At 41.5% G+C, this 12366-nt stretch overlaps 1 protein-coding gene across 6 annotated transcripts in view; it reads left to right on the forward strand.

Annotated features, from left to right (window-relative positions):
• VPS8 (VPS8 subunit of CORVET complex) overlaps window positions 1-12366 on the forward strand; it is a 150579-nt gene that overhangs the window by 129670 nt on the left and 8543 nt on the right. For all 6 annotated transcript variants that reach the window (XM_053311939.1, XM_053311933.1, XM_053311934.1 and 3 more), the window contains exons 43-44: window positions 2368-2537; window positions 4358-4526. In XM_053311939.1, the coding sequence (XP_053167914.1) occupies window positions 2368-2537; window positions 4358-4526 (339 nt within the window). The remainder of the gene's footprint in view (window positions 1-2367; window positions 2538-4357; window positions 4527-12366) is intronic.

Here is a 12366-nt window from a genome sequence, read left to right on the forward strand (position 1 = left end):
TAGAAAGCACCTCTGGCCACTGCCTCATTCTGAGACAACAGGGAGAGGTTTGGATCCAGAAGCACTCCCAAACTGTGTACTTGTTCCCTCTGGGGAAGTGTGACCCCATCCAGAACTGGCAGATCAAAATTGTCATCTAAGTTCCAACCTTGCACAATAAGTATGTTGGTCTTGTTTAGATTCAGTCTCAGTTTATCCCTCACCCAGCTCATCACTGCCTCCAGGTAGGCATTTAGGGAGTTTATGCCTTCTCCTGATGATGTTGACATGGAGAAATAGATTTGGGTCTCATCAGCATTCTGATAACAACCTGCAACAAGACTCCTGATGATTTCTCCCAGCGGTTTCATGTAGATATTTAAAGACATTGGAGACAGTATGGAGCCCAGGGGGTGCCATATAAAAGTTTTAAAGAACAACAGTCTTCAAGCGACACCATCTGGAATATGCCCGAAAGGTAGAAGCACTAACACTGGAAAGCAGTGCCTTCCATCCCCAGCCCCCTCAGACAGTCCAGAAGGATATTATGGTTGATAGTATCAAAAGCTGCCAAGAGATCCAAAAGGACCAACACAGAATCACATTCGGTCAATTCCTAATTGGAGCTCATCCGTCAGACTGACCAAGGCAGTCTCTACCATATAGCCCACTCAAAAGCCAGTTTGAAATGGGTCTAGATAATCAGTTTCCTCCAAGACTATCTGGAGCTGGGAGGCACCACCCTCTCAATTACCTTGCCCAACAATGGAAGGTAGGAGACAGGCCTTCCCTGGCACCTCCAAAATAGGGCTGAGAGAGACTCCTGCCTGCAGCCATGGAGAAGCCACTGCCAGTCTGTGTAGACAATACTGAGTGAGATGGACCTATAATCTGTCTCAGTATATGGCAGCTTCCTATGTTCCTATAAACACCTGAGATGCCCCGGACAAATTGTTCTCGAAGTGAACATTGAAGTCCCCCACCACCATAAGCCTGGGAGACTCCTACACTAAACCCAAGACCAAGTCTGTCAGCTCAGTTAGGGACTCTGTTGGTATACCCATCACCCCGCTGCCCAACAGAGACCAACCTAGCTGTACAAAGGAGCAAGGTTAAGGCTCTGTGGATAGTTGGCCTTCCTCCCCATTGTCAAAGAGCTGGCATGTTTCTGTTTTCCCTTCCACTGTAATGGCCTGCTGACTTGCCGATGTCACTTCTTCATCTCCATCATTATTATCTCCAAAACTGAAAGGGTTGCGTGGAATGCCTGCTTGGGTGGAAAGAAGAGTCCACATGTCCACAGTATGCAGTATTCTTTATGGCCAAATTATGGCTTGCCAACTCGGCAACATTATGTCTGCACCAGGCCAGCATTGTTGTAAGGCTAAATTTGAGTGGAACTGCATATACTGTATGCTGCCTGAACATATATGGAGAGGAGAGCTGGTCTTGTGGTAGCAAGCATGACTTGTCCCCTTAGCTAAGCAGGGTCCTCCCTGGTTGCATATGAATGGGAGACTTGATGTGTGAGCACTGTAAGATATTCCCCTTAGGGGAAGAGCAGAAGGTTCCAAGTTCCCTCCCTCCCTGGCATCTCCAAGATAGGGTTGAGAGAGATTCCTGCCTGCAGCCTTGGAGAAGCCGCTGCCAGTCTGTGTGGACAATACTGAGCTAGATGGACCATGGTGTGTTGCTTATGATGCTTCTGTTTAAGCAACTAGATTCACTTTTTTTTTGGCTGGAATATCATTTTGCTTAATCATGCAACTCTTGTGCTGTATTATAATATAGTGTGTATTTAGAGGCATCATCTCCCCCCTCCATAAGTAATAGTAGTAGTAGTTCATTATTAGTCAACAACCAGACCAAACATAATTATAAACATATAATATAAATACAATAGAACAACATACCTCTATCCAAAGTTAAAAATCAGCAACTTGTTTATTGAAATTATTAATAACTTATCAACAGAACTGGAAAATTAACACGTTAGCATATTAATATGTTGACATATTACATCTCTTCTGAATTCTGCAAGCATCTATACAAATCTAGCAACAAGAGAAATTTCAGGTTGTTGATCTGAAAGGAGGCGAACAACATAAAAACCATTAGATCTACCTGGATACTTATGCAGAACAGGGACAATCAATTCTTGACGAATATCCCAATAAAACTGACAGTGCAAAAGAACATGGTCCACTGATTCCACTTCCAAATTTCCACACGGTCACAGTCTATTCCTATATGGGATATTATGAAATCTACCATAGAAGCATCATTTGGTTAAGCTTTTTGATTAGATGTTTTGCTACATGCAGAATTTATGTAGAGTGGTAAGAGATTAAGTGATATATTCATTGTATTCTCCTCTTGCTTGTCCAGACTCTTCTGGAGACAACAACTAGCCTACTCAACCATGACCTCCACTGGTCTTTACGTAATTTGAAAGCATCAGTGACTAGAGGACTCAACCCCAAGCAAGACTACTGTTGTATTTGTCTACAGCAATACAAGAGAAGGCAAGAGACTGCTGATCAAATCATAGTCTTCAGGTAAATCTAGACTACACACTGGACTAGACTAAATGATGAGATGCTCCGACAGCAAGGAATCTAAATTTGTCATTGTTGCCTTAAATTCATTATGTCCAAGACTGAACTGCTCATCTTTTTTCTCAAATTACCATCTCTTCATATTTTGTCCTTAACTATTAACTATGTCACAACCCAGTCTGTTGAAAAAATGAGAAGCCTTGGCTTTATATTTTATTTCTGCCTCTCCTTTATTCCCTATACTCAGTCTATATCAGATGGCTTTTTCATTTACAACAGTGCAAGAATATAACCCTTCCTCTCTGTCCCCTTAGCAAAAACTCTAGTTCACACCTGGTCATCTTTTGCCTTGAATACTGCCCTCTCTGGTCTTCCATTGGCTCATCTTGGTCCCCTCAACTCCATCCAGAGCATTACAGTACTGCTAAAACAGTTCCCTTCTTTTGTTGCACTGATTGTGTCACACCATCCCCTCTGCTTCACTGGCTTCCTGTCCCTTCATGGGTCATGGCCTTGACCTTGATTGCTTTTCAGCTCTCATGCTCTGTTATTCTCCAACTCCTGCCTGACCTTCGTCCATCCAGCTTCACTACCCGCAGCTGTCCAAAGGTCTCTTGTATCCACAAATGTCTCTGGCCCTTCTCCCTTGCTGCCCCTTTATTTTTGGAACTGTCTCTCAGAACACTGAGTGATGCCTCTCCTCCTCAAATCCCACCTCAAAACACACATTATCCACAAAGCTTTTGGCACAGCACTCTAGTCCCCATTCTGTACTATCACTAAGCTTGATTGTAAGCCCTTTGGAGCAGGGATGTGTCCTCTCATTATTTGTAAAGTGCCAAGTACATGGCTAGTGTGATATAAATCATAATAACTGGGAGAGTCTTTCCAGATAGTCACCATCTCTGAAGGGGCTAATACTGTCCTAGTGTGAGCCATATCATGTGAAATTCTCTTGTTTCCTTTTTTTGGAAGGGTTCAGGTGTACCTTGGCAGGGAGGTTACTGATGCCCTTTTTTCTTAAGTAAAAGATATGTGTTTGGATATTGGAAGGGGGTGAACACAGAGGCCTACTCATGCTGATTATCCCCCCCCCCAAAGGCTGATTATTTATTGAACACAAAGATTCATCTACAGCTTTCAGAATAATAGTAGATATGGTCCAGCATGATTGGTCTGGGTATGCAGGGGGGCTTTCAATTTGGTGATTATAGGATGGAAAAGAACCCTGTTCCATATCTTTCCTTCCTATAGTTTCCAGTTGGAAGCCCCATCTGCTTATGGGCTCTGGAAAATTGTTCTCTCTTCAGATCCTTGGTATTATTTAACAGGCGAGAAGTAAGAGAGGGCATCTGCATACCTAAAGTTAGATATATGGGACTGCATTGTTTAAGAAAAAATTATTTATTGGGCTCTATATGCTTTTATGGCTTTTATAACTTTCTGTCAATGAATATGAAATTTCTGAGTGACTTCATATTAATTTAGTTGGATTAATCTTTATGGATTGGAGGTCTTTTGGCAGTTAAATCAGTGGCATAAGTGGGGTCTTTCAGTTGAGATTTTGGCACTTTACATAATGGTGACAGGAAAAGAGGAGACAAAGGGAAGGGGCACCTGGAACTGACTGAAGAGATCACAGTCCCACCTTCATTAATGTTGTAACTATTATAATGGCATAGTTTCCCCCCACCCCCTAGCTGATTTTTCTCTTGATGTTTTGTTGAATAGAACCTGTTTAGAATTAATTTTACAATTTATATGTTCAAGAATATATAGAATATTTGGTTATATATGTGTACAATCTACTTTTATAACAGCTGTGGCCACCTGTATCACTCCCTCTGTCTGCTGAGTAAAGAGTGTGGCACTGAGACAAAGGGCCAGATGAGGTGGACTTGCTTTAAATGCAATGCAGGTAACAAAGGAGGGAAACTAAGTGTGACTTCCTCGGAGGCAAAGAAGCGAACTCCAGTATCTCTGGCACAGGTAAGACTTTCAAGTAAGACCTTCTAGGATGCTGAATGTACCCCCTCTGTGTGGAAGCTTATAAGCATGTCTACGGAATAAGACGGATGTATACGCACGCATACATACTACACAGTAGCGACTGGTATGGGCGGGGGGGGAGAGGCCCCTGGACTTTGGGCCCCCGGCTCCTACCGCCGCCATGAGCCCCCCGCCATGGGTCCTCCTCCCCACTGCTGCAAGTCCAAACCGCCAATATTCTAGCCACCATGTGCATGGCCAGGGGTGGGTGGGTGAGGTGAGCAGGCCTCCCCCGTGGTGGCAGCCGCTGAGCCTGACTATCCGGCTCAGTGGCCTCTGAAAACTGCAAGGTGCTCCAGTGCACTTGCGCAATTAGAATAGAGTATTGCAGAGCAATAAAGATCTGTTTAAAGAATAATTACGTTCCAATTTGGAAATCAATTATGGTTGAGCTGGATAGATGGAAGAGGCTGACTCTATCTTGGCTTGGAAGAATCTCTGCAGTGAAAATGAACATATTACCTAAGATGAACTTTCTTTTTCATATGATCCCTATAAAGATAGACAACAAGATATTGAAAAAATGGCAGAGTCAGCTCAATTCATTCATTTGGAATTATAAAAAACCCAGGATTCGATTTAAGGTGATGCAAGATTCCAAAGAAAGAGGTGGTCTTGGAGTTCCTAACTTGAAACTTTACTATCATGCTAGTATTTTGACTTCGATTTCGAATTGGATTTTATCCCCTTACGGAAGTTTTACTCAAATGGAGGAACTTGGTCTTACTAGAGGATTGCATAATTACTTATGGATTTCTGGTTCAAAGAAAGATCTGGAGATACAGCAACATACTATTCGACATAGTCTTTTTTATGTCTGGGATAAATACCAGAAAAGAATAAGTCATAGATTATCACCTTTGGCCTCAACACTGAATGTTTATTTTCATGAAGAAGAATTTTCTTCTAAGTATAATTTTTGGCAAGGCAGTCTATACTCCCTACAAAGTTTTTCTTCCAGGCAAACAACTCAACAAGCATCCTGGCTCCAACAAGCTCAAATCAGCTCAATAGTTAGGAAAGAGTTACAGTTACAGGGTGGGAAACTTAGAGATCTGACTGAATTTGAAGAATTAATCACCTGAAACACTGATCATTTATTAGGCAGAATTTATAAGCTATTACTAAAGTATGAAACGGAGACTGAGCAGATAAAATAATGTATGATAAAATGGATGCAGAAATTTAATAGATCGATCAATCTCTCTGATTGGGAATACCAATGGAAAAAGAATGTGAAATTTACTTTGTATACCAGTCTAAGGGAAAATTGGTATAAGATGTTTTTCAGATGGTATATAACTCCTTTGACTATTAACAAAATAGATTATTCTTTCTCTAAGAAATGTTGGAAATGTAATTCCCATTTAGGTTCATTCTAACATATATGGTGGAGTTGCGATAAAGCTCAACAGTTTTGGAAACAAATTTATATGAAAATTGAACAAATCTTAGAAGTTAAGATTCCCTTTCTTCCAGAAAGTTTTCTTTTAAGTATGATAAAACCTTATATTCCTGCCAAGTCAAACGAATTGTGTTTATATATGATTACAGCGGCTATGATTATATATGCATCTAATTGGCGTAGTTTGGAAATTCCTTCCTTAAACGATTGGTTTTTGAAAGTGTGGCATTATGCTTCAATTTCGAAAGTCTCTGTTTATGTACATAGTATGTCTACTGAATCATTCATGTCTGTTTGAGAACCCTTTATAAATTATAATATCCGTTATGGTCAAACTTTGTTCCCATTTTCTGGATTTGACTTATAGTGTTTTTGATATGTAATTTACAAGAAGCTGATCAGATTAGATTTTACAATTTTAAGAGTCTGAATTTCTTTTGCTTTATCTTGTTCTAGATATTTTTTTCCTTACTGGTGTAATTAATTAGAAAAATGAGGTTTTTCATCATGAAAAATGATTGGTTTTAAATTGTTTTTATGATGATTTGTCTTAGCTCTCTTTGATCTATTTCTTAAGAAAAATTCTTATTATAAAAAAATAGAATAGAGTATTGCAAGCCCTGGGCGCCTAGATTGCCTAGGTGTGCCACTGAGGAGGGTGGTGGAAAAGAAGCCACAGGTGAGGGTCATTTACACTCCTCTTGCCCCATCCTGGCTGCCTTTCCCAACCTGGTAAATACCAACCTGCACACCTGGGGTTAACTCTGTAGTGGGGTGAGGCTGGAGACAGAGGTTGCCAGGATGGGGAGAGAGGAGTGCAAGCAAGTCTCGCCTGTGGCATGCTTTCCTGCCCCGCCTGTACCAGCTACCGCTGAACATATGTGCACTCCAAATTATTTTAAGGTAGATGTTGGTATATACTTGTGCTGCTCTTTTGTAAGTGTGCTGTCACAGGTACATCATAGGAGTTACTTAAGAACATAAGAACAGCCCTGCTGGATCAGGCCCAAGGCCCATCCAGTCCAGCATCCTGTTCCACACAGTGGCTCACTGGATGCCTCTGAGAAGCCCATAGGCAAGAGGTGAGGGCATGCCATCTCTCCTGCTGTTGCTGCCCTACAACTGGTGTTGAGAGACATTTTGCCGCTGAGGCTGGAGGTGGCCTTTGGCAGCAGGCTAGTAGCCACTGATAGACCTGCCCTCTGTGAATTGTTTTAAGTCCCTTTTAAAGTCATCCTGGCAAGTAGTCATCACCACATCCTATGGCAGAGAATTCCATAGATTAATTACATGCTGTGTGAAAAACTACTTGCTTTTGTTGGTCCTAAAATTCCCAGCCTTCAGTTTCATGGGATGACCCCTGTTAATAGTGTTGTGAGAGAAGAGGGAAACCAAGATGATCAGGGGCCTGAAGCACCTTCCTAATGAGTCTCAGCTACAGCATCTGGGGCTTTTTAGTTAGGAAAAGAGGCAACTATGGGGAGGTGTGATAGAGGTGTATAAAATTATGCATGGAGTAGAGATTTTAAACACATTTGTAACCTTCCCCCCAAACCCCCTGCGTTTTGTGGGAAAGGTTAAAAATTTGTTTAAAATTGACCACTTGCCCATTTCTTTTGTGGGTTAGGTGGTAGGTAGCACCCATCATGCTCTACCACCCAACCCACTTTGGTTCCCCTAAGAGCCACCCATGGGGAACAATGGGGTGTTCCGGGTTTCCCCATTGTTCTCTATGGCTGAAACATTCAAAATATTTTGAGTTCGTCTCATTGAAACAGCCGGGGTTGATTGCTGTTTCGACAAAATGTTTTAGCCATCTGCATTTTGTTTCGAGACATAATGCAAAATCCATTTCGTGCACATCCCTGTAAAGTACCTTTTGAAAAATTGAAAAAAGTTCTTTTAAAAATGTTAAAACTGTATGGGTAAGGTGTGGATGGGAGGCATGGAGAGTAATTGCATTTCATCACTAGTGATTCTGCAGGCACTATCCAGTCGGAAGCCAGAGATCATTCTTCAGACAGCAGCAGGAATGCTTGCTGGAGAGAAACATGCTGAGCCACATCTGGTTTCTGTGTGCCCATTTTCAATTTACTACGAATGGGGATAAATCTTTCCCATACTGCACTTTTCCCCCACTGGCTAGGGGTGTGTGTGTGTGTGTGTGTGTGTGTGTGTGTGTGTGTGTGTGTGAGAGAGAGAGAGAGAGAGAGAGAGAGATTTTTACAAAATCACCCCTCTCCCTTAATGAAAAATTGAAACATGGAAAAGGCCTCTTAGATACAGTGCTTTTGCTGATCCCTCCCAAAATTGCATTTGCATTTTTTGTCTTTCATCACAATGCTGACTCATGTTCAGTTTGCAAGCTGCTTAATGATAATTCAGGAGCTTTAAGTAATCCAGCTGCTAAGGCAAAGTAGTAGAAAATCCTGATTTTAGAGTATAAATGTTATAAGCTTGAATTGGATAAGAGAGGACTAATATATAATGCAGCTGGAAGATGATTGCAGCAGCAAGCATCAATGTTTGTAACTCTTGTTGGGGATGCCCAAAACATCCAATAAGATCTCATGACCCTGGGATTTGGTGGTGCCCTCTTCCCCAGCAGCTCAATAGAAAACAATTAAATTGCTGAATTGGATGTCCAGACAGAAGATTCTAGTGACTTTTAATTGCTTATCTTTTATTTGCAATGAAGTACAACTAATTTAGGTACTTATAGCTACATTAAAGTAACATTCTAATAGTAAAAATAATAAGATGGACTGTTTGTTCACAGCATGCTTTTTCAGTTATCTGCGTTAACTCTAATACAAATAAAAGCTAGCTGAATGAGTAAAGGTTAGACACTTGAAGATTTTCAGCAGTATAGGATGAATACTATTGGACCTTGTGTTTATATACATTCTTTTTCTCTTTCAAACACTAACAAGTTGTTTGAGCTCAGGAGAACTTCATGTCTAGAAGTTTTTTGTTTTTAATACAACACAGCCCTACAATACACTCTACCTGTGGTTAGATGCTCTGGTCTTGATGCAGTTTGGTATAGCTTTTGGTCAAATAGACGGCACATTTGTACTGTATTCTTTGTAAAATTTTGAGTTTTAGTGTTTGTTTTCTTTACAGTGCTTTGAGCAAAAATGAATTGGTGCTGCAAAATGCCACCAAGCATCTGGAATATATTTCTTAGTACCATTTCTGCTCTTCTGAAACAGTCTGTCGGCTTGAATTGGAAAGTAGTGTTGAGATTTATATGTGAACTGACAGCAACCCAACACATTATTTTCTTTATCTCTTTTCTGTGAGCCTCCTTCTCAACAACCACACTAAAAAAACAAAAGTATGCCAGGGTAATTTGGTATCTTTAAAAAATAGCATGAACATTCAATGGATATAAAAATGTAACACAGTTTAAAACAATCTATACTCTCATCCCCAAGGGCTCATATCCGATTTGAGAAGTCCTGGGGCAGTTTTCCCTATATTTTCTGTTCAGAATGAAGTCACTACATTGCTTAAACATAGATGTGGCTTTTGCAATGTTTTTAATAACTGGAGTTGGTATTTTTTTGTGCCTGGTTGCAAGCATGCTATCCTTGCCCATTGTTTCTCTTCAGTTCAGGCCAGGAGAGGCAAAGGATAAAGACAGAAACAGATTAAGATGGGCACAATCGGCTCCAGGCAAGAGCTGGGTTGGAAACAGCCAGAAGGAACAATTTCAGAAATTATAGATGGCAAGACAGACCATTTTGCCCTAAGGTTACTTAAGTTGGCAGCTGGACTGCAGCAACATAAACTTCTCTTGGGAATTCAGGAGGTGTGGCTCACCTGCCCCTACCACACACATGAGCAACTCAAAGGATGATTGACCTTCACTTCCTAACCTCTATGGAGATGATGCTCACCCAGCCTTCCTGGACTGAGTTGGTATATACCAATAGTGAGGGAGGAGTTTTCACAAACAATTCCCTTAGAGCTAGTGAAGGCCAGCAGTGTTAGTTTAAGTAATGTAGCAACCTAATTTTCTTTCTGCCAGTTTCCTTAGACATCTTAACTTTTTTTCCTGTGTGGATGTGAAACATATCTAGTAATGGTGGGGCGGTTCAGACCAGGGGTGTAGCTAGGGGAGAGGGGGCCCGTGTTCACCCCTTTCCCCAGCAGCCCCTCAGAGTGAGGGAGATAATGAAGAAAATAGAGAGGGGTGATGCTGGGGGCCCCTCAGGAGCTGGGGGGCCTGGGGTCTTTGAATCCGTCCGCTCATATACATCCACACCCCTGGATCAGATGACATATGAAACTGGAGGTCCGTTCACCTCCAGTTTTGCTACCGAAACATCTGAACCCAGCCAACTGTAGTTTAGAGGGAAAATGGACCCGCGGTTTCCCTCCACTAACTGCAATTAACTTCACTAACTGCAATGTTACCTTCGGTTTGTAGTGAGTTATGCCACTGATAAAAACATTTCGACAGCACCTCCATTACATCCAATCCAGGGATTGAAATTAGGCTTTCCTCAAACTGGAGTTGAGGAGGAAGCTCCTCCCTTGCTCCAGCTCCTACTGGCTGCGTGGGCTGTCCTTCAGGACAGAAAGCCCACACAGCCACCTCCCCGCCTCTGTAGTCTCGCTGATCTGAATTCAGACCAGAGAGCAGGGTGTGGAGGGGGGCAGTACTGGCCCCTTCACAGTCTCCACCATTTATCTGCAGCTTATCTGAATAACATGGTATTTTGCAATTCTGCCATTGATCTTTAGGGTATTTACATGAGTCTGAAGTAAAATAAGTCTCTTTTCCCCCCTTTGCATCCTGGCTTGAAGCAGATCAGTGTATATAGACATACACACATGGAGAAATTTGTTGGTACCCTTACAGCTTATTGAAAAAGTGTTTTATGCCTCCTGAAAAGTGATTAAATGAAAAGCAGTTGTCCCATGTATATCTGCATGTCCCATGTATATCTAAAGTATTGCTTATTCTACAAAGATATTCTAAAGTGGCCTGGACACATTAGTTGGTAACCCTAGAAAAGATAATTAATAATTGGATTAGAGTGATTTTTCAAATCAGCTATTTTCTTTAATTAGTATCACACATGTCTCCAATCCTGCAATCAGTCATTCAGCCTATTGAAATGGAGAAAAGTAGTCATTATGCTGTTTGGTATCATCGTGTGTCCCACAATGAACATGGACCAGAGAAATCAAAGGAGAGAGTTGTTTGAGGAGATCAGAAAGAAAATTCTAGACAAGCATGTTAAAGGCAAAGGCTATAAGAACATCTCCAAGCAGTTGATGTTCCTGTGACAACAGTCCATCAGTATCTGATCTCACCATCCGTTGCTGTTTGAGTGACAGTGGGCTCAATGGAAGAAGACCCAGGAGGACTCCACTGTTGAAAGAAAAACATTAAAAAGCCAGACTGGAATTTTCTAAAATGCATATTGACAAGCCACAATGCTTCTGGGAGAATGTCCTTTGGACAGATGAGACAAAACTGGAGCTTTTTGGCAAGTCACAGCAGCTCTATGTCCGCACACGAAAAAATGAAGCTTTCAAAGAAAAGAACACCATACCTACTGCGAAACATGGAGGAGGCTGGGTTATGTTTTGGGGCTGCTTTGCTGCGTCTGGCACAGGGTGCCTTGAGTCTGTGCAGGGAACAATGAAATCTCAGGATATCAAGACATTCTGGAGTGAAACGTACTGCCCAGTGTCAGAAAGCTTTGTCTCAGTCACAGGTCATGGATCCTCCAACAGGATAATGACCCAAAACACACAGCTAAAAGCACCCAAGAATGGCTAAGGACAAAACACTGGACTATTCTGAAGTGGCCTTCTATGAGCCCTGATCTGAATCCTATCGAACATCTACGGAAAGAACTGAAACATTCAGTCTGGAGAAGGCACCTTTCAAACCTGACACAGCTGGAGCAGTTTGCTCAGGAAGAGTGGGCCAAACTACCTGTTGACAGGTGTAGAAGTCTCACTGAGAGCTACAGGAATCGCTTGTTTGCAGTGATTGCCTCTAAAGGTTGTGCAAAAAAATATAAGGTTAAGGGTCCCATCATTTTTGTCCATGCCATTTTCATTTGTGTTATTATTTGAAATATTCTGTTGCATCAAAACTCTAAAGCAAAGTCTGATTTTTGTTAAATGCAGAATAAATGATGGGTGCTTTTGTCAGTTTCAAATTATTTCAGAGACAATTGTGGGTTCTTCTTTTTTCGTGGAGGGGTACCAACACATTTGTCCACGTGTGTAATATCTGTTGGAACAAATAGTGTTAAGGAATGCCCATCTTCTGCTGATGGCAACATGAAGTGGTACAGTTTGCTTGAATATAAAATGTTTTCTAGTGATATTATCTTGCTTACC

Source organism: Hemicordylus capensis, chromosome 3 (assembly GCF_027244095.1).
Source record: "Hemicordylus capensis ecotype Gifberg chromosome 3, rHemCap1.1.pri, whole genome shotgun sequence".
Lineage (NCBI taxonomy): Eukaryota > Metazoa > Chordata > Lepidosauria > Squamata > Cordylidae > Hemicordylus > Hemicordylus capensis.